General features: G+C 36.4%; 1 protein-coding gene across 2 annotated transcripts in view; it reads right to left on the reverse strand.

The window, feature by feature from the left end:
* Window positions 1-22,688, reverse strand: part of REV1 (REV1 DNA directed polymerase) — a 55,638-nt gene that overhangs the window by 27,579 nt on the left and 5,371 nt on the right. For both annotated transcript variants that reach the window (XM_014892905.2, XM_014892897.2), the window contains exons 2-7: window positions 13,544-13,610; window positions 12,646-12,778; window positions 10,730-10,898; window positions 5,252-5,401; window positions 2,460-3,172; window positions 564-671 (exon numbers count right to left, since the gene is read on the reverse strand). In XM_014892905.2, coding sequence (XP_014748391.1) covers window positions 564-671; window positions 2,460-3,172; window positions 5,252-5,401; window positions 10,730-10,898; window positions 12,646-12,778; window positions 13,544-13,600 — 1,330 coding nt within the window. In that variant the 5' untranslated portion in view covers window positions 13,601-13,610. The remainder of the gene's footprint in view (window positions 1-563; window positions 672-2,459; window positions 3,173-5,251; window positions 5,402-10,729; window positions 10,899-12,645; window positions 12,779-13,543; window positions 13,611-22,688) is intronic.

Raw genomic sequence — 22,688 nt, forward strand, 5'->3', positions numbered from 1 at the left:
AATTGTTCCTGAATCTTCCAGGTCTTTTAATATCTCATGTGTAAGAGCTTAGGGAGGAAGGAAGCAGCAAATTTCTCTTGAAAAATATGCATCAGGCAGAGACAATTCTCAACCTTGACCTTTCCACTTTTATAGTCAAACAAATCTTCTTAAACTACTTCAGGAAGATTAGTAGGATATCCCATTTTCTTCTATTTTCCTTTTTTTAACAGACAGTGCCCAAACCCCATTTTTAGTATAACTGAAATTCGATTTCCAATTTCTAATATGGTAGATTAAAATCTGAGTTAGTTTATGTACAATGTCACAGAGAATAGTTACTACAGATTTTACTTCTCTCCTCTTACTTTAGATACTGAAAGGAGATAGCAAGGAGAATTCCAGTTCTCTTTTCCACTTGTGTATTGTGAGAAAATAAACAGCAATATGAAAGTTGCATGGTCTAACTACTGAAGATTCAAGAAAAAAATATTAATACACCAAATTAATTTTATAATTGTGCAAGTTTGGTTTTTTTAAAGGCTTAACTGAGCAAATTGTAACACATGGACTTAAATACTGACCTTTGAGATCTGGTCTATTTCGGATAGCCACAGACACAAAGAAGCAATCCATATCCACGTGCATTATACAGCTCTGTGGCTTGGCTGAGCTCGCAACAGACACATTACCTAGTATGAAGATACACCAATAGAAAACTTGAACCCTAATTTATACACTTTGGTACTACTCACAGTAGTCATTAAGGTCTATTATCAAGTTTTTACCACCTCTAAACCATAAATATTTTTGTTTCCTCTCACCAAGAGGGTATTTACACCGAGAAAGGTAAACATAAGCAGTAGACAAAGAGCCTAAACAATGAATTAACTTAAGGAGTTTCTATTTTTTATTTTCTTATAATTAACACCTTCTACCCTAAGAAGTTCCCCGAATCCAAGGAGATTAATGCATGTTGTTGGCACTGGATCTTAATTTCGCTATGTTAACACTGAATCAGGAAGAGAATTTTACTCCTTTTGTTCATCAATGCTTCAAAAGATAAAAATGTAAGTTTAGCTGCACTATAAGCTACCATTATTGTTCATGAAACACACCACAATTAGTTTTTTAAGTCCCATGCAACTGGATTTTGTCATTGCTGTACTCAGACGCATGCAAACATTCAGCGAAGATGAGCAAGGTCACTCCTCACTGAAAAACGTACATGCCTAAAACACTAGAAATGCTTTCTACAAGTTCAAGTCTGCATGTCTATATTGCTGACCTGCCAAAGGTGACAATATCTAACAAAAAAATTAACTTGAACAATGCATAAAGTGTAACAGTGAAAAAATACTTCAATACATAAGTGAACTGTTCTAAGACTTAACATCTGAGTTAATTACTGAGTAATCAGAAAAATATCCCCTTGTTTTAATAATTTACATTTTGAACTCATTGTTTGAAAAATAAGGACTGTTTTATAATGGGCATATTTACAAATCAAGCCATCAAGTTAAGGAGCTGCAACTTATCAACTGAATCACAGGCATTAACTATTTGAATACTCTAGGCCAAATCAAAGAGAAAATAGAAATATATTAGCTTATACCATATTTTGATTTAAAGAAATACACATTAAGTAGTTCATAAGCTAACATGTTCAATAACTGGGGTGACCTAACACAAACACAAAATCAGTGAATTTATTATCTAACAATTTTTTTGATGTGGCAATTTCTCAAGCATATTTTCATATGATTACAAGTGAATAATTTTACAGCACAGGAGTCAGAATCTCTTTAACAGTACAGAGCTAACCTTTTAGTAAGACTGTAAACAAGAGATTCTAAAGATGCAAAATATTTTATCTGTAACACTTTGACTCTAATGAATTCTACATTTTTTTTTTCACTTTGGTCCTTGATGCAATGACATAAAATATTTCTCTTCAAGCCAGGTTCAAAAGTCTCTTATGACACTACCACCCACTTTAACAGATCCAGAGCTATTACAAAACTCTTACTAACAAAAAAAAATTTAGATTTTAACTCATGTCCAAATGTTACTCATCTTTTAAATGCTCATGATGAACAGTAAGGATTTTTTCTTCAACTTTTTTCCCCTGCATATTTTCACATAGCAACTACAGATTTGTATATTTATATACACATAGTATTTTTCTCCCTTATCAATTCATATATCTTGGTAAAGTCAGAAATACTATTTCTACAACAAGAATTGAATATAGACCATAGTATCACATTAAATAACACTTAAAGTTAAAAAAACCCAAACAAAGCCAAAAGCAGTTGCATCCATTTAGTGTTCACTGCACCAAAGTCATCCAAGTTTTTCCAGATAGTCTGACTATAATATGAATACTCAATGCTAAACTATGTAGTCTCATTTGGATATTTAATATACGAAGATATAAGGCATCTTCTTAACATAAACCTTCTTAAACAAGTATCTACCTGTGTCAGTTTTAAGTGCAGACCTGCCTGTTTTCCATTTTTTAAATTTTTCCCTTCCTGGAAAGACACCGCTGTTTTTTCTCTGCAGGCTGTTGACAAACTCTGTCAATTCACACTTCCATGTTGATATATGATGCAGTCTTGAACGCGAATAAAAGTCAGAAATAAAACTACAATCTGAAGGTTTGGACACAGGTAAGGAAGCTGCCTTGCTAGGAGCAGGTACAGAAGTGCTTTTTGTGCTTGAAGGCCCCTGAACAGTTGAGTGGTGAGCACCATTTATTTTAGCATTACTGTGCAAAAATGAAGATGAGGATGAGTTACTCATAGTCCTGTGTGGACTCCACAAAAAGTCTGTATTTTTGTTGCTTTGCTGCAACTGCTGCATTGTGCAGTCTCTAAAGTCAACCATGCCTTTGTCAGTCTTCCCCTCCTCCTGCACAGGGCCTGGAGACAACCTGCTTGCAACACCGTTGCCGGAGGGCACCAAGCATTCCTGCGTCTTTAAGGCACTGGTAGAAGTGTGTGTGTGTCCATTAAAAAGGGCAGTGCTGTCTTTATGAGATTGAATCCCATTTTGTTTCCGTATGGGAAGAATCTCCTCCAGCTCTGTAAATCCAAAATCGTCACTTGCTTCTTCCTCTGCATCATTCCAGCTGCTTATTCCATTGGGTGTGATTTCATTTTCCATTTCATACTTTTTAATATGATTTCTGAAACAGATACAATAATTAAATACCATATTTTAAAAATAAAAATCTAAAATAAAAAAAAATCTTTTATACATAAAGGCACATTTACATATAATTTCAAGCTTTTTCTTCCTAATTGTTGTCAATATATACTTCAGTTACATCCCAAGACAAATACCCCGAATTCTGAGCCACATCCTCTCAACAGCACAAAATACAAAGATTTTACAGATTTCATGTATTATTAACTAGGAGTTTACACAGGAATGACCATGCTCACATTAGAAAAGCTATTCCAAGGCCTTGAATCTGGCAGGCAGTCTCCAACTAAATTACAACAATTATTTATTTGTTAACAGAACTTTACCGCCACACAGAGCATGAATGCTGCAGGAAATATGCAAACCATCAGAAGGTGTTGTCCTTCTATCAAGAGATGTGATTTTCCTTAACTAGTTATAAACAAACAAACAAACAAAAAAGTATACACAGAGAACTATTTTTTTGCAAATTATTTTAGATTAATGTTAGATTAATTTTATTTTTTCTTAATGAAAAATCTGTTCAAGCTCTAAAAATCAAAAGTATATTGAGCTTTGATAAAAAACAGTAACAAAATAATTTTCAGCTTTTAAGCATATAAATGAAAGTATTCTGCCACAAGTGCATTAATACAAAGACAAAGCTTTCTTTCAAAAAGTTAACTCTGGAAATGAAAACCAAAGTCTTCAAGAATTCTACACACTCTTGATCTGCTGGAAAAAACCCAACAAACCCAACTATCACTCCTAAAGCTAGCAATTTAAGTACACAAAAAAAGGTGGGAAAAAATCAGCTATTCAGTATGCTACTGAAACCAGAAAGCCAATTAAGTGGGAAACAATTTGGTTAAGATTATCAAAACATAAATTACAGTAAACACAGTATTTTTGAAGAGTTGTGTGGTTGAAAATGGTACATTCAGTGGTACATGCTTAGTGAATAGGAAGGCTTTTAAAGCCATATTTTTTAGAAAACATTGATATTTTGGGAAGTCTGAATATGCTTCACATTTCAAAAATCTTTAACAATGCAATAGTAAGAGGTGATGGCGATTGCACCACTCATTGTTTAAAATATGGATATGAAATACTGCTTAAAATATTAATTTTGTAAGACTGGTTTTATTTTCCTAAATGTAGACAAATCCCACTTATGTGGTGAAGTCTCCTCAGCATTATGCATGATTAGATTGTAAAAAAATATCAGTGGACTGTGGAAAAGCTCATATCACCAGTACAAATCAGAAAGTATAGTATCTTGCACAGTATCCTTGGCCCTGTTTGAGCAGTAATCTTGAACTAGATGACATCCAGACATCTTTTCCAACCTAAAAAAAATCTATAATGTTATTATTCTTGCTTATAAAGAACAAATCTGTATTTCTGAAAAAGATGCAGGAATCTTCTTATTAAAAAAAAATCTACAGAACAGCTCAGTGGAATGTTTCTTTCCAAATTCCAATTCCTCTGCCAGTTAAAAAGTTGCCCTGGTGCATTCTCTTCAAATCTCCTCTCAAGGTCTTAGGTCTCGTAGGATACTTTTTTATTATTGTAATTTCATTTTTTAATCCATCTTCTCTCTGAAGCATTACTTAAACCTTGGTGTTAGCATACATAATATATGCTGTGACTTTCTTTTCTTTTTAAGAGGCTAAAGAAAGAGATTAACAACTAGAATGCATTTATATTCATTCTTAGGCACCTTTAGCAAAAGTAGTCACCAGCTTTTTATTTTCGAAGTAAAGACCTACTTTTTAGTGTCACCAATCAGAATCCTTTAATGCATGCCTGTTGCTTCCAAACCAATATATTACATCCTAGGACTCCTAGGGCATATTATCAAACAAACTGTGGTCCAAAGACTAGAGACAAGGTTTGGGGTCAAGGTAACCCAGTTCTTTCCTCAACTATTTATCCAGCTATACCTTACTTTTAAATTTCAGCACCTCAGAGTTTGCCTCTTACAAAGCTGAAATGAGCTTTGAAAATGCTATTTACAAATGTAAACTCATTATGGGTGAATGATGAGCATCTGCATTACAAAATCGGAACCACTTACACCCTGTTGAGATCTTTAGCTATATTGCTTGGACCTGGCATGGCATCTTCAGGTTTGCATATGCTTTTAAAGTTGAGACCTTTCTGAACACTTGACTGCTTGGTATAAAGCTGATATGGAATGTGCGAAAGGAGACGTCCAGCTTTAATGCTGAAAAAAAAAAAAAAAAGAAAAAACAGGTTACTGCTTAAGAAACTTTAAAAAAATCCCAATCTTCTATGCCAAAAAACCTTCCCTTATATGTACTTGTAGTGCATTCCACAACCCCATTCTCACCCTTAACTGGATTGAACTGAAAAGTAATTTGTGATGTGGTGACTGGCACAACAAAATATATTTGCAAAGATGTCTTGGTCAGTTGTCTACATCCATTTCTCTTTCCAACTGACACACACAAACCCCAAATATTTAATTTAAACAAAACTGTCAAAAACCCCTTAGTGTTCCAGGTTATTCTACCTGAACAATGCTGACTGAGCTCTTTAACATGGAACAAATTAGGGTAGAATTTGAAAGAGGTCAGCTAGGATGTGGTTCGCTGTTAAAAATTAACTACTTTTTCCATTCCACAAGGCTAATTACCCCTTGTAAAAAATTCACTGAGGCAAGCTAAACAGAAGAATAATTCCCAAAAAGACCTTCCATAAATATCTACAGCAGTCATTCCAGTTATTCCTACTGTGTTCCAGTCTATCTACCTCTTCTTTTTCTTCATCCACTGAAACTGCAATTATACTTGAGCAACTGCTAAATTCCTTAGGGAAGCCACACACTTGGAAGAGAAATAGTCTCAAAAATACACCAGAGAATGATTTAATCTCTCCACCCCAACAACTGTTGCTTGTAGCAGAGATAACAGCCTTCTAAGCCTACACGTCACTTCTCCTTTATATACAATTCTTCATATGGAACACGGGCTCAGAGTTGCTGGGACTTCTTCCAGCAGAGGAACCTCTCCCATATCAAAGCAGATTAGTATTAGCATTTAGTTTTGAAGATGGAACTGGAGTCAGATTTTAAAGATAATTTAGCTCAGTGTTTTTCTGTTCTTCAGCACCTGAACGCTTTCTCTTGCTTGAATCTGTACTACTGTCAAGGGAGCTGGACAGTAGAATAAAAGCCCTTTGGAGCTTTCTGGCTGCAATTATAGAGAATATAGTAGGAGATCACATTTCCCAATTAGATAAATTAGAGCTAGTTAAGCATATACATATACCTGGTAAGCTTTCTATGGAAATGGGATAGCAAAACAGCCCTAAAAATATATCAATTAAATACTGTTCGATACATGAATATACATCATTCATAAAGGAACATAATTTACATTAAACATTGCCAAACAGAGTTAAAAATACACCTGGGAGAGTTCCAAAGCTTTCTTGTACGCAAAGTGGTAATGCAGCAACAGAGTTTTTAACAATGCCCGATTTGACTGTTTCTCAAAAGACTGTGTGAATGTAGGTACAGAACCACCTTGGTAATACTTTGGAGTAATTGCTACAATTTCAAGATCATTAAACAAACCCACATTTTATTTAAGAATTTGTTCGTGATGTGAAGGTTTTAGCTACTGGAGTAGCTGTACTACATCAGCAAACAGTTGGTTTTTTTCCAAACTGCATTAAGATGTAGCAATAGGAATCCTAGTTTAGATGCACCATCCTCTTGCAGTACATCTTGAAGAAAAATCTGGCTGCATGCCCTTCATAACCTCCATACAGGTAATGAAAGACAGCAATTTGACCCCATCCTAGTCTTTTCTCCAAGCAGAACAGAACCAGTTTCCTCAGTCTCTTGTTACAAATCACATGCTCATATTGGTCATACTCCTGTGAACTGAACACTGCAGTTGTCAGTACTTCTCTTACTGAAAAGCCCAAAATCTGCCACACAATTCCAGATTTAACTTCAGAAGTGTTGAACAAATTGGAAGAATAACTTGCCTTGATGTGGACTGTGGTCTTGCTAATGCAAACAGTATGCTCTTAGCCTTTATCTCCACAAGGGCACAACTGCTGTTTCATGGTTATCTTTCAGGCTAAGACTTGAGGGTCCTGGTGGATTACAACAGTGTGTCCCAGCCAGTGAGTCCCTAGCTTGTTTGGTTGCATGGAACTAATTCTGTCTTGTGTTCAGGACTCTGCATTTTGCTTTGTTGAATTTTATTAAGTTTCTGTCATCCCATTCCTACAGTCTGCTGATGCTCTCCAAAGGGCAGCCCTGCTCTCCAGTATATCAACTGTTCCTTTCTAAATCATCCACAAACTTGGTGAAGCTACTTTCCACTGTATCACCAATGTCCATGTTGTTAATGAAGACATTAAACTGCATATGCCCCAGTATGAACCCCTCAAAAATGCTCCTTGTGGCTACTTGCTAGTTAGACTCTGCATTGCTGACTGCTGTGGTGACCAAGGCAGTTGGGCCAGTACTTACATCCCTCAGCCAGCAGCCCACTATCCAATTCATATCTCCCCAATTTGTCTTCAATAATGCAACAGGAGACTGTGTCAAAAGTGCTACTGTAGTCAGAACACATGATATCTACTACTTTCTTTTGCATTTGAAATCCTCATCAGAAAACTAGGTGTCATACCAGAATAATATTTTAAAAAAATTATTTTAAACTATTTTCTTCATAATTGTGTTAGATTAACACAGTTCTTTAGCAAAAATATTCATCTAATTTGAAAATCAAAATAAGGACTCCACAAATACTGGTATCTCATGTTAATTACCCTCAGTCTCTGAAAAGTGATTATAAACGTCAAAGAATGTTAAAAGAATATTCAAATTTGAAAGAGAAGCTCTCAGATCACCTGAATTCGGCTTTCACTGCATAACAACCTTTCCACAGTACATAACGGTGTGGTGTATTTTTTCAAATAAAGGAATATTGACTTAGGAAGGAGACCTGCCTGTAATCCTCTTCATTTGTTGCAAACATGGAGAGGTAGCAAAAATACACAATAAGGGGCATGCAGAAACAATGATTTTTCAACTACAGCAACCACACTATTAGCCTGCAACACTGGATTTACAACTGTTACAGAAGATCTTTATGGGATGCTAATGAAACCAATATTCTAGAGCTACTTCCATTTAACAACAGGTTTATAAGAGTCTGACTTTAGATCATAGCTCAGAATATGCAAAACTCTTAATGCAGCTAATGAAGTTCTACATATGCCTTACTATGCTTGTGCATGTAATTCTGCAGAATCTTATGTAGTTTCCATGGCATATTCCAAATTATGAACATTTTTAATGTTTTACCTTAATGTCCTTTAGGTGGCTCTCAAAAAAGAATTAAATTAAATAATAGCCATTGTACTGGTGCTACATTACATTCATTAATCTTTGGAAAGCAGACAGATGTTATAGTGATAAATACCAATAAAAGACAGGGATTAATTATTCATTTCATTACCAGCAAAGAATTCAAGTCACATACAATAAGTAAGGAAAGGGAGACAAAAAGGAAAAGCCAAGTCACTGTATTAGCAGTCTGCAACTTGAACTCAGTCTTTTGTGTGCAGAGAACGTGGCAGGTGCCAAAGCGAAAAAAGATTGTATGTGATCATGTAATTAAGGACTAAATCATAATATTTGCACATAACAAACAAATTAAAGCTCCACAGACAAACGACTTCTTCATTTTGCAACCTTAGGTGACAAGACCGAAGATCTAACAACACTGCTGTTTTACCAGCAGTTTGTGACAGGAACCTTTTAGGGTAGATTCTAAACCAAACTGAAAAAAATTGCAAACCCATCATGTTGCCTACAAGAGAACTGCAGAGGCACTTGTTACAAGAGTGTGCAGTGACAGGACAAGGGGGAATAGCTTGAAGCTTACAAAGGATAGGTTTTGATCTGGCATTAGAAAGAAAGTCTTTATTGTGAGGATGGTGAGGCACTGGAACAGATTGGTCAGAGAAGCTGTGGATGCCCCATCCCAGAAGGATGAAGCTTTGAGCAATTGCAGCCAAGGTCTAGTGAAAGGTGACCTAGTCCATGGCAAGGAGGTTAGAACTAGATGATCTTTAAGGTCCCTTCCAATTCTATGAAATTGGAAACTCTACATCTCCTACATTGACTTTCACCAACTTATCTACTGAGAACGTAATATGGTATTCCATTTAAGAGAAGGATTATTTAATCACTGAGTATTCTTTACTCAGTTGAGAGTAAAGGGGAAAAAAAAGAGAGGTGGTTGTGAAATTAGCTTCTGTTCTAGATTCTGATATGAATGAACCCTGTTCTGTTGAGACAGCGAATTCCCCCATTTCCTTGTGTTCAAACTCATGTATCTTTCTATACTTGGTTCTTCTGACTTATTCTACAGTATAACTTTCCAGAACCAGGATGCACAACCTGAACACAAGACACCAGAATAAAAATTTTAAGAGATTTCACGTATTAGGTTCTATCGAGTCTCTTCTGAACGTATACAAATTGATCTTTCCTTTAATCTGGTCAAAATTATAGCAAGCTCTAATGGCACCAATGAAAAACAGTCGCATCTTCCAAATAAAACCACATCTGCCATCAGTTTTCCAAGTCCTTAAACACAAGGGTGAGGCCCTAAAACCGTTGCAGGAAAAAAAAAAAAAAAAAAATCTATCTGAAGTCTTTTTCAAACCAAGTAACTTAAAATGTCTAACTAAAGTTTAAAAATTGACCATAAAGATACATGATATGAAACAACTGAATACAAAGGACTGAAAATCAGCACACTGCAAGTAAGATTTCACACATGCATTGAAGAACAGTTCATTGCCTGTTTCCACTGGTCATCTAGGAAAGAGGCTACTTAAGAATGGCATGACACTGGCAGGATAATTGCTAGAACATATTCCTGCCTGTTCTATTTCCTGTGGGCTCCTCAGATGGAAGAAGAGAGATGCAAGTCACATTAACTGCTCTGAGATTGGCTATTGTCTTTATCAAGGACAACTTCAGTGGATTCTATATATTCCAGTGCATGGAGAAACCAAAGAACATAAATTCTTTGTAAATAATTTTTCCTTTAGTCTTTATTATTTTCTTACAAGGTCACAACACAATAAATTTATTCCAATTTTATGAGAACATTTTTCAATTGACATCCTTCTTTATGTACAGATGACATGAAACATATGCAATACAAGACAGGAGATTTAAAACAATCACATAGTAGTTATTTAATATCCTGAGATGAAGTCTGGTCAATTGGCTAGATATTAAATGGAATTAACAGGGTAATGTTCAGTTTCCTAATATGCTTGAGACTTTCTGAATGTTCTTGGTGAAGTTTCTTAAGGAACCTAAGAAACAAATCTTCAAAGTAACAGCTGTTCTATGACTTACTTATTTTAAGCTAAACAACAATCTCAAAACACCATCTTTCATTCTTTTTTTCCCTAGATTTTTCTTGGTCCACCACCCCCCCCGCCAAAAAGGGGAAATCTCCAAATGCAGTAGTCCTAAACTTACCTTTCCACGATCCACTCTGGCCGAACTACTTTTTCACCTTTCAATTCTTTTATTTTGGCATTTGGAAGATTGGTGGCAATAATATGAGTTGTTTTTGATCTGGAATAGTACACATGGTATTGGCCTCCATGTAACATCATCAGCCGTCTTAATTCATCAGCTGAGGGATCTACAAAATTAAAACCAGACATATTCCTGTTTAGTGTCAGCAAACACAGTGAGAAAAAGAACTTTAATTGATAAATATGACGTCATGGTCAGAAAGAGTGCAAGTCAGTGTTTTACTCTGGAAAAAGCTTAAAAGTTCTTCAAAGAACTCATCAGAAGAACATTTTGCAAGAAATGCAGAAAACTGTTTTTGGAAACACTAATTCAAAATGCGAACATTCTATTTGCTACAGAGGAGCTTCCCACAATATGTGGCAGAGGGCAGTAAAAATACTCAAGCAGATGTAATGTTAAACTATGTAAAAAAATGTTTTACATCAACATAATACAAAATTAGATTATCTTTTCACCAGAGTTCAGAATAGTTTATACCCATAAGCAATAGAAAATAATTAATATCAAAAGGGTTTAGCAACAGCACAGAAGTCCTACTATGTAATTTCTGATGTACTGAAGCACTTAACTCACTCCTTCCTTACCAGGTTATTCTTGAGTTGGTACAGGGAACAAAGAATACTTTAAAAACCAACAACTTTTCTGATCTCCTCAATCGTTTTTAAAAGAGTACTTATTTTGCAAGCAGAGGTGGGGAAAAAAAAAAAAGAAAAAAGTGTTAGCTTTGGAAAATGTTTGTAGTGGTGTCACATAGGCACCAAAAGATTTGGGTCAACACTAACACAATGTTTGAAGAGTGAATCTAGCACAAGCTATTGGAAAAAAAAAATCAGCTGAACAATACAAGAATGAGGAAAAAATTCTTAAAGGATACAGTTACAATTCCTTTCTGTCAATTCTCAAAATATGTCTAACACTTCATTATTCCTCTAACTTTTAACTAAAAATAGCACATACTTTCTCCAAGTGTTACCTTTCCTACTCCAGCCTTTTGGACAACCATCTTCTAGAGCTCGTTTTAGGGACTAGCTGCTTGAAGAATACACAAATGCTGGATTTTCACTAAAGAAACTGCCTGCATTAAACAACCAGTCCACATGTACTAATAGTTTAACATATCCACCTTAACCTCTTTCAATCTATTTGAGCTCTGTGCTTAAACCAGCACTAATCTATTTTATAGAAGCTCTATGCATCAGTTACATAATAATCATAACATTCCTGGCAGAGATCCCTCAAAAAGGCTTCCAGGGAGTTTCCAAAAGGTTATTAAGCTGCTTTACAGAAGTAAGAAGTATGAACATAAGCATGGTAGATTAAAACCTTACTTCAGCTAACATGCACTTTCAGTCCATCACAGAGAGTCCCTACAATACATAAATGTCTTACCTATTCTCTTGTTCTTCCTTCCACAATCAATAGGTTCTGTTTCACACATTATGCCACTCTGAGCAACAAAACTCTGACATGTTCTCCCAAACATAAATTTAAGGCATACAATCTAACCATTACTAATTTGAAAAATTAAAAATTTAAAAACTGTAGAAGGATGGAGGAAATTAAAAGGCTTCGTTTCAAATAATAAGATCACAGAAACACGGGAAGATCTATTTCTACAAGTTATGTTACATAAATGATAAATGACATAGTAAAGCAATATTTATATTCGGAATGTAAATCTGATTTTTTATTGAAAACCTTAATCATGAAAAACAACAGAATATACAAAACATATACTGCAATTGTCATGCATTTACTTAGCTGCAAATTCATGTGTTTTACAGTTACTTCTACTCAGGACGTCAAACATGAGAACAATGCAATAGAGACCCTTAAAAAAAATAAAGGTTCACCTGTCAAGCCATTGACGTAGATGGCGACTCCACTGAAGATACTTGATGAATTTCCATCCCTCTGTTGTTGTATGGCTGAATCTGACCGGAACTGATCCTCCAATTTTTTAACTTTTGCTGACATGTATCCACCCTAGGTTTTAAATTAAAACAAAACACAACCAATGATGCCAGTCTTATTTCCTAATGTTTACATACAGAAACTGGTCAAGTGTAAGACTGGAAAGGTAAGCAACGTTCCTCCAAACTGCATGTGGCTGACACACAAAAGACACTCTTTTTTTCAAATGAAAAATAGCAAATGCTCCACCATAAACTCCTATCTACAAGATAACTGCATCTTGCTACCAACATGTCAGGATTTATTTCATACTCTAATCTTTTTCTTATAGGAAAAGATTCTATATATACATAAATTCTTATACAATAAAAAGAAAGAAGGAAAAATGGGATGATGCAAATTTGGGTGCTAAATTGGTGGCGCATTACCTAACAAAACAATGTGGTTCCAAGTATTTTCAGTTCTTAAATATACACAGAACAATAGTATTCTAAACATTTATGTCAATTAGGTGCCTCAGTTATTGTTTGTGCAACTACAGAATGTGGTGGAGGCAACCATAAACAGTTTTCAAATTACTTAGTTTATTTTTTAAATGGTGATTTAAAGCTATTCAAAGGTCTGCATTTATTAATAACGAATTTAGTGATTAATGTAAACACAGACTACAAAACCTGGAAATCAAAAAATTTCTTTCAAACTTAATTACGTGTTTTCAAGTGAAGCAAAGAGTTTAATTTAATAGCATCCTTTTAGCATGTATAACAAAATTGTAATCCCTTTTTAAACACAGTGCCATTTACCTCTTCAAAAAAAGGCACTAGGCTTTGAACATACCCATATTCCCCATCCATCGCCATCGGCAGCTCGTTTCCGCCATCCACCCCGCCTCATACTGAAGCTTCTGCAGAGGAAGAACAATGCTTGATCAATTAAATGCTCGGCACTATCATCATTGGCATTTCAGTGGTGGCACTACCAGGCCATTTACAAATTATCACAAACTAGATTTTTTCAATCAACTTCACTGAAGTATTTGAGTTTCACAGCCAATCTAGAAATGCAAAATCACATAAAAACCTGACTCCTCAGTTTTGTAGTAATGCATACTGTGGTTCCTGCTACGTGTCAAAAACCACACATGCACCCTGAAAATAAAAAAGTCCTAACAATGCTTACTGTCCATTACAATTCATTAAATTATTTCTGTTCATCATACATCTCCTATTAAAAAAAGGAGTAATAAAAGGTTCTTAAATACAAATGCTAACATCCATGCAAAATACTGTCCAAGTCATGAACAATCTTTTATTTCCTATTTGATACCACAGAAATGGTGTGATGTAGGCAATCACTTCCTGATTAGAGACTGGATTAACTTCACCAATGGATTTACAGCTTATTATAAAACAACCAAGCATTTGTTGCTGTAATGCAATGTATCACATCAAAGCAAAAAGCCAAAGGTGGTCTTATCGTCAAAGAAAAGCCAGCTGTTTAAGTGACCTAGTATGATCTACAGTTAGGTTTGTGATTTGATTCTTTGGGGCTTTTTGTTTGCATTTCTTAATAAATAATAATAAAAAAACCCAAATCCAACCAGCCAAACTGCAGATTACCTTTATGCAAGACACTTATCCCTGGACCATGAGCTGCACACAGCCGTGTCCTCAGATGAGCTGTTAGTTGGCTAGAACAGAACTCCTGGATAGAAAAAGCAATGCTTGGACTGTGGCCAACTGTTCACTGCACCCAAGTGATTCCTATTTACTACAGCTGTTGTAACACTGATTTTAGAATATTGATTAATGATGTAGTAAGATCATGAGGTCACTGCCTGCTATTACATCTCTCACTTTCCAACCAAAATAGTTCCCTAAATAAAAAGACAATAGTCTTTTGGGTCTATCAGCTCTTAGAGCATGAGGACAAGACTGTGAAACTAAAAAACGGTGACTGTCTTAAGTCTTCTATCTCATTAAAAATGTAATTTATATTCCTTTATCTTCCCTAAAAACCATGCAAAACTACAGTAAATACACAGAAGGAAGTCAACTGTTTTTTCTTCCATTCTTGCCTGCTTTTGAGTTTCTGGATTATTCACAGCATTGTCCAGTAACTAGAGCACATCAGCCTCCAGCTTACCAGAAAGCACATACAGTGGATGGAGATTACAGCATATTCTGGTCATTTTCCTATCCAGGCCTTCTACTGCACTGTTCTGGAGACTGCCTCATTTATTGTATTAACATTCCATTTCTTATGAACCTAACTGGAAGTGAGTTCTAGCTTTTGTCTCTTAATTCCCTTTTGTCCTAGAGGATCAAGCAGGTATACTCTCATACCCAGTTAAACCACCTTGGTTTGCAGGTAGGTTTGATTGTAAAATAAGACACAGCTGCAGCAGCAGTTTTCATAAGTACTATCATCTTCATGGATTACTGCAAATATGCCAAATTAGGCAACCACAGAATTATAGTCAAAGCAGGTAGCAGGTATTTTGAAAAGGTAAACATCTGTTTTATGTTTCAGGACCTCCACAAACACAGAAAGATCATGATGCACTTGATTCTATGCTAACAGTTGCTTGTAACTTCATACACAACTGACATACACATTGCTGCATGTCCAATTATGAAGATCAATGACATGTCAAAGAGATGAGCTCTACACCAACATCCAAAACAAAGCAACAACTTCTTCTCAGATTGCTGTATTTTCCCTCTAGGTACCTGCATTTCTTACGCAGAGACCTATATCCAAGACATCAGGCCTTCTGAAATTAGGTTTTAGTCGTTTGGATTGCATCTTATAGATATGACAGAACTCTTAAAAGAGCACTGAGGAAAAAGAGAGAAGATGAGCTAGATGACCAGATAAGATAAAAAATTGACTTTTTTCCTGCTGAGGATAGTATATAGTGAAAATGGCTTGACGACTTCTTTCATACGGAAAATCTGTATTTTTCCATCAGCTGAAGTGAAATGTAATGCACATCTATCACTTCTGGCTAAGAGATTCTTGGAAAAACAGAAAAGTGTGAGTTCACGAAAAAAGAAAAACCATTAATGAAAACGTCATCTAGTTTTTTTAGATACTACAGATATCAGTGTATGAGCTCATAAGAGAAATCAGAATTTTAACTAATGATTACTCTTTCTCCCTCTTAATAAAGGATGACAAAGTCTTAAAGGGTGGCTACAAAAATGCCAGAGGCTCTCTCTTCATAAGGAGCCACATGGAGAGCCTGAGAGGCAATAGATAAAAGCTGCACCAAGAAGTTTCATCTTGACGTAAGAAAACTATTTTTTAGAATGAGAACAATCAATGACTGGAATGCAGGGACCCGGCAGAGTCGTCATCTCTGGACATTTTCATATTGCAATTGGACAGGGTGCCAGATAACCTCAACCAGGCTTCCCTACCCATGAAAGATTGGACTAGATACTCTTTTGAGGTCATTTCCAATCTGGGCTGTTCTATGATTCTAAGACTATCAAACAGAAAACCTCATACAAATATAAACTCTTGCTTTGGAAAAAACGAAGACTGTACAAAATGCATATTTTAAATCACCACAAATGCAATCACTGAGAAGACAATTTGATAGGTCTTAACTCTGACCCCTCCTGCTTAAACTAAAATATCTAATGCCTGATAAACTGAAGGACTGCCTTCATAAGAATGAGCTTTTCTGAAACCTTGAAACACATTTCATTTTTTATTTAGGACACTGGAAGGTGAGGAAGAAAGATCTCTACTATGAAAGTGAAGCCAATTAAAATCAGAATCATGGTTACATGCCTAGTTTGATTAAAATTAGAAATCAAACAAAACTACTTAGGTCAAGGTGCTAAAAACATGACACAACAACTGCTCAGAAATTGTCTTCCTAGAGCCTGCAAAACTAGAGAAACTAGGCTGTAATGCCTACTTAAAACATCTGATTGTGATTTACCATTTCCTGAGCAGATGCAATTTTTTACTCAGTCCACTTAAATTCTAAACACACAGCTCAGGAACATTGTACTTCAGTGATTACTAGATGCCTCTGGCTCAAGTCTTCAGGGTCACGGATTATTTTCTTAATGCTGGTATGAAAACGTGAGAGACTAGACCCTTTATAGTTCCAGGAACTGAACGATGGACTAAGGTTTCTGGGCTACAAAGAAACCTCTCTGCTAAAGACTTGTCCTTACAGTATGAATTTTTCCTTGAAAATGAAGGTAACCTCTTACAGCTGCCTTGCTGAAACCTAAGGAACAAATGAGCATGAGAAATATCTTGCACAAGATATATTAAACCAGAGGAAAAGTTAAGCAACATTTTAAACATGCTCACTGGCTCATGAAATAAGAAATGGAAGGATGGTATGATGCTCCCCCTGTAGGAATCATGATGAAGGAATGAGTAAAAGAAACAGTCAAGAACCCATGAAACTGGAAGTAGATGAAGTACGGGTGGGTAGAAATCAAGACCGGGGACTTCAAACAGCCATCACAAGCCAACTTCAGACAAGAGTTCATCTTTCTTATAGTTCTTTCTTAAAGTATCTAACTTGTTTCAGAACGGTTTTCTCTGTTTGCACAAATTCACAGAGACTCAGCAAACCATCATAGTTACTAGCTTTTTTGCTTCTAGAGTCTTCTAGAGAAGGACAAGCTACAAAGTGACCCTCTGTCAAGAGAAAAACTTGTCAAATAAAATTCAAATGCTCCTATTCTGAACCTGTGAACATAACAAAATCTTCTGCAATTAAAAAAAAAAAAATAGAACCCCAACAAATTCTGAAAAGGCACAAAAGCCTGTAAAGATATAAACAGTATACTTAAGACTGCATTCCTGTTTTTCAGTGCAAGAGAAATAACTTTTCAAGCAAAAAAGCAAAGTTTAAAACTCCAGTGGTCAAAATTAGCATAATTTGCCCCTCTGTCTCCTTCTAGATCACATATAAAAGACAAAATCTTGTAATTCTGCAAAATAAGGTTAGCTAAACTTTAAATTTCTATTGGATGATATTGAAGCTAAGAGAAACGAGTTTGGTACTTTGTATATCACTAGTGGCTCAGAAATATATATAACGATATATAACATCTCTTTGCACCCTGCTTCAAGGGTCTAGCATTATACTTCCCAATCTACAACTGCTTAATGCTGTTATTACAGACTGTTAATCAAAGCCCACAGAGCAGGTAATGAAATGAAATGTTAAGTGGACATTCCATAAATTCTATTAACATGTCTGTGTGCATACAAGACTTAGAGAGCAAGGAATGCAGATCTGAATGTTGACACTAATATTAGTTTTAGTCTTATCTGTAGTACACACTAAAGAAAGTTACTTCTTTAAAATATTTTAAATTCAAGATGGTGTGATTCTAAGACAGTGGCTTTCCACTATCCTGGGAAGTTGAGACAACATGGCTAAGGGACCAACCCAGACCAAAACCACGGTATTAGGGGGAAAAATGGTTGGGAGCACAGAATACAGATCGCAATGACTCTCTAAGTGGATTGTCATGAACTTTTTAATTCCAGTACAGTACTAGTCCCTGCTTCTGTCGTACATTTCAGCAGTCTCTTTGCCAAGCATATATACAGTGCAGAGGTATTTTTGCTACCTCTTCAAGTAGCCAACTTAAATCTGGCAGAATATAAATTTTATAGCTCTGCCCTACAAGAAAGCATATGAACTATTTCCAAAGACAAAATGAGGCTGCACTGTGACTCAACAAATAACCATGCCAAAGTTGTGTCTAAATACATCACAGAAGTAATGTTCCATCCAGATAATCCAATTTTAGGTAACTGAAAGCTGTATGGAAGTATAACACATTGTAACAGCTAGTCTGCATTTCTGACCAGAGTAGACATGCTGTCATTGTCCTCTAACACAAAAGAACTTGATTTATTTAACATACATGCCACAAGCCTGTATAGAAGGTGTGTAACTCCAGCGGGAATATGAGTGTCTCGGGCCACTGCTAATGAGTATCAGAATCTTTTCCTTGAACTGTAGATTGAATCCATCCCAGTTCAGCAGGGCTTAGAAGCTTTTTCCATCAAGTGGGTATTTTGTGGCTTGTTTGAATTTCATGCCCCTACATACCATCTCCCACATCAAACTCACCACTGTGCTTGGCACTAGTCTTCAAGCTTAGCTAAGAGCAAAGAACTATTTTACGTGTTTATACATTTCTAAGCACAAGAGAGTCCTATTCTTGGCCGAGTCTTCTGGAAAAGGAGTGCTGCTACAGGGTAGAAAACTGTTTTCTATCACATATTGAGAAGTCCAAAATCCAGCAAGGAAAAAAAAAAACTCGAAAGCTTTTTTAAAGATATTATATGCTTAAATGCCTGTGATTTCAGACATTTCAGGTTTAGCACTACTGTTCCATATTAAAATTACTAATTAGTAAACTGCAAAGCAACTGAACTTTATTCTAGGTGGGAAATAAAGTCTCAGGGTGAAGTTTCATAAGATGTTTGAGTCAACTTGTTGACTGCCACCAAAAGGGATAATTTCTGCTCTTCAGCCTCTGCTGGCCTAACAGGCTTTTATCCCTTCTTCCCAACCTCTACAGTACTTCCAAGCTCACATGACTCCTATGTTCACACTGGTACTATGTGCAATTCAGCTCAGAAAATTGACGTAATTTTATGGTTTAGCTTTCCACAAGTTTAGCAAGATGAAGTGAGTTACAAAAGCGTCAGATAAAGCCAAAGCAGACAGGCAAAAAAAGACGAATGGATGGGATCTTAAAATTACCGTAGCCATTTCTAGAAATCAGCTTTAGGGTCATGACTATAACTAATGGCAGTGTAAATGTAGATACAGAGTTCCAATGAGCTGGCTACTCTTCACCAAATAGTGCTGCTTATGTTTTTCCCCTGCAATAAACCAGAGGGTAGCCTACCTTACCTTCTCCATAGGGTAAGGGCTTTAAAAAGAACTTACAATCAAACAGCTCCACATCTTATGCCAACTGTCCCCACAGGATAAGCACTCCTAACTACAAGCACCTGTTGTTACAGGGCCAACAAGCTAGTTCTGTTTTGCAGTTCAATCTTTGATGATATTTTAAATCAAGGGAAATTAAATTAGCTGAACGATGCTTGAAAAAATAGCTCTCCCCAAAAATACCCAACACCACCTCCTGGGACTAAAGATAAGAGTGTAAATTAGGAAAGAGCAAATTTCAAAATCTTGGGCAATTGAAATATTAGAAAAAACAATAGGAGAAATTGAGAAATACTGTTTGTCTAAAACAGGAGCATCCATGGCATTTTCTAGGAAGGCAAAATACCATACAACTCACATAAACATGGAAAAAACCCCGAGTCCTTAAGAATCAACTCCTCATGACCAGCTAACTATTATAATAAAAATATGTTCTGTGCATACTTTCATTTAAGCTTGACAGCAAAGAAATGAGACTCTGAGAACTTCCAGTTCAATCATTACCCCACAAAAAGAACTCTTTGCTAAATTAATCCAGTTTCCAAACTGACTGTTTTTGCAACTCAAAATGGTTCTTATTTCAGATCACTCTAGTTTACAATCTTGGACTAAATACTTTACACACAAGTAACAACAAAGAAATATGGATTTCTTTTGCTGGCTAAACGTCACAATGACACAAAAAGCAGTTGGCACAGCAGATAAATGTTTATACCAGAGCTGTACAAGACAAAAGTCTTTATATCTTTTCACTACTAATTTGGGAGTCTGGAACAGACAATTATTTTAATTGTCACAACTTGAGGACGCATGAGCATGAGGTCCAGAAACTAGGATCACTGTACAATCCACATCAGCTCTAAACAATCTGTTTTTAATGTATCATTTTTGCTTTTATACATGGCATTTGAGATGGTTAATTCTTCGAAAAATAGCAAGACACATTTAACCTGAAACCAACTGTCAATTCCCCTCTCGGAAGAACACTCAGTAGCAGCTACAGTCCATTTAGAGCTTGTCACAAGTAGTGGTTTAACTTGGTTTTATCTCCTGCTTACAGAAGACTTGCCTTCAGTTTCAACATTTCTGCATTTTTTGGTAAAATCATGACCTCCCCAGCCCTTCAGAACTCTTCAGTGGTGAGTAGCTTTTCTTCACAAATGTTCATTGCTATATTTAACCACGTAGTGCAATTCACTTTTTAGTTCAAATATCACTTCTTTCACACATGAGTTCTTACTCTTGTGCCACAAGTGCAACAATACAATGATAAATTTCACCAAACTTCATCAACTGGCTTCATTATTTCTTTTCTGTGCTTAAATTCTTCTGGGGCTTCAACCCCAAGAGGACTTGGCACATTCATAATCTTTATGCCAGCTTCTAAATGCCTAGAATCCAGAATAAAAACCATTAAATAAAATCAGAATAAGAAGCATAGTTTGTGAAATCGGGGCTCTAAATAGCAACACAGTAAAGGGATTGTAAATCACCAAAAGGAAATGCTGTCTTGGACTTAAGTATCCAAAATAAAAAACAAGATGAGCTTACGAGCTGCATAGTTTTCCTTCAATCCCCTCTGTTTAGCTATCTACAGTATTTGAGAAGTGAGCATCAGGTCTCTTTTTTCTTTGAAAATGAAGACTGGGATGTTAGCTTTCTACCTAATAAACGAAGAGAACTTGTTTAGAAGATTTTTGGTTTTTTGCACTCAGTATGACAATCCAGTCCCACAACTCCTGTCTTCTCCAAGCAACCTATGCTAAGGCATAGGCTAAGAAGTCAGTAAGTAGCATAAGTAAACCCATGATGCTCACTTCCAAATAATGAGAAGAGTTATGCTGCTGAATGATTTAGGACTTTCTAAGACTTTCAGGGCACAACTGAAACATCCTTGTAAAGCTAAAGAAAAACTTAACAAGGCAGAAAAAGTGGGTAAGGGGAGGTATAATTATTCAAAAATAACTGTAAAATTTTCATGAGGTGATCAAAGCAAGGAATCTGTGGATGCTCTGAATTTATTAACATCAAATTCAGAAGAACTGCGCTTGTGAAAACCTGACATATACTACTTTCAGCTTCCCCAGACTTCCGCCCAGGAGATGGGTTAAATTCTTCAGAAGACACTTCTATCTTTTTGATAGAATTTAGGTATTTGACTATACATGTGTGTGTAGATAACTGTATGCATGTGCACACACAACCAACTGATCTTTGTTGCTGACCAATATGAGCACTCAGGTGGACCACTCTGGCAGTAGTGAACGGCACAGAAACAAATCCCTGCTGTGGGCCAGTGCTATAACCAGTGTAATTAGAGGGTACACGTGGTTTATCAAGGTCAAGCACAAGGTGCTGCACCTGGGTGGGGGCAAGCCCCAGAATCAATACAATGTGCAATGAGAAGATCGAGACCAGCCCTGAAGAACTTGGGGGTGCTGGTGGATGAAAAGCTGGACATGACTGGCAATGCACACTCACAACTCAGAGAGCCAAACGTGTCCTGGGCTGCATCCAAAGCAGTGGATGGAGGAGATTCTGCCTCTCTACTCTGCTGAGACCCCACCTGCAGTGCTGCACCCAGCTCTGGGGTCCCCAGGGCAGGAAGGACATGGACCTGTTGGAGCAAGTCCAGACGAGAGGCACCAAGATGATCAGAGAGATGGAGCACCTCTGGTATGAGGAGAGGTTGAGAGAATTCAGATTATTCAGCCTGGAGAAGTCTTCAGGGTGACCTAATTGTGGCCTTACAGTAAGTGAGGGGAGAATACAAAAAGGGAGAGACTATTCACAAGAGCATGTAGGGACAGAACAAGAGGGAATGGCTTCAAACTGAAAGTAAGTATTTCGATCAGGTATTAGGAAGAAATTCTCTCCTGTGAGGGTGGTCAGGCACTGGAACAAGTTGCCTACAGAAGCTGAGGATGCCTCATCCCTGGAAGTCTTCAAGATCAGGCTGGATAGAGCTTTAAGCAACCTGGCCGAGTGGAAGGTGTCCCTGCCCATGACAGGGGAGCTGGA

The sequence above is a fragment of the Sturnus vulgaris genome, chromosome 2 (genome assembly GCF_052056855.1).
Source record: "Sturnus vulgaris isolate bStuVul1 chromosome 2, bStuVul1.hap1, whole genome shotgun sequence".
Taxonomy (NCBI): Eukaryota; Metazoa; Chordata; class Aves; order Passeriformes; family Sturnidae; genus Sturnus; species Sturnus vulgaris.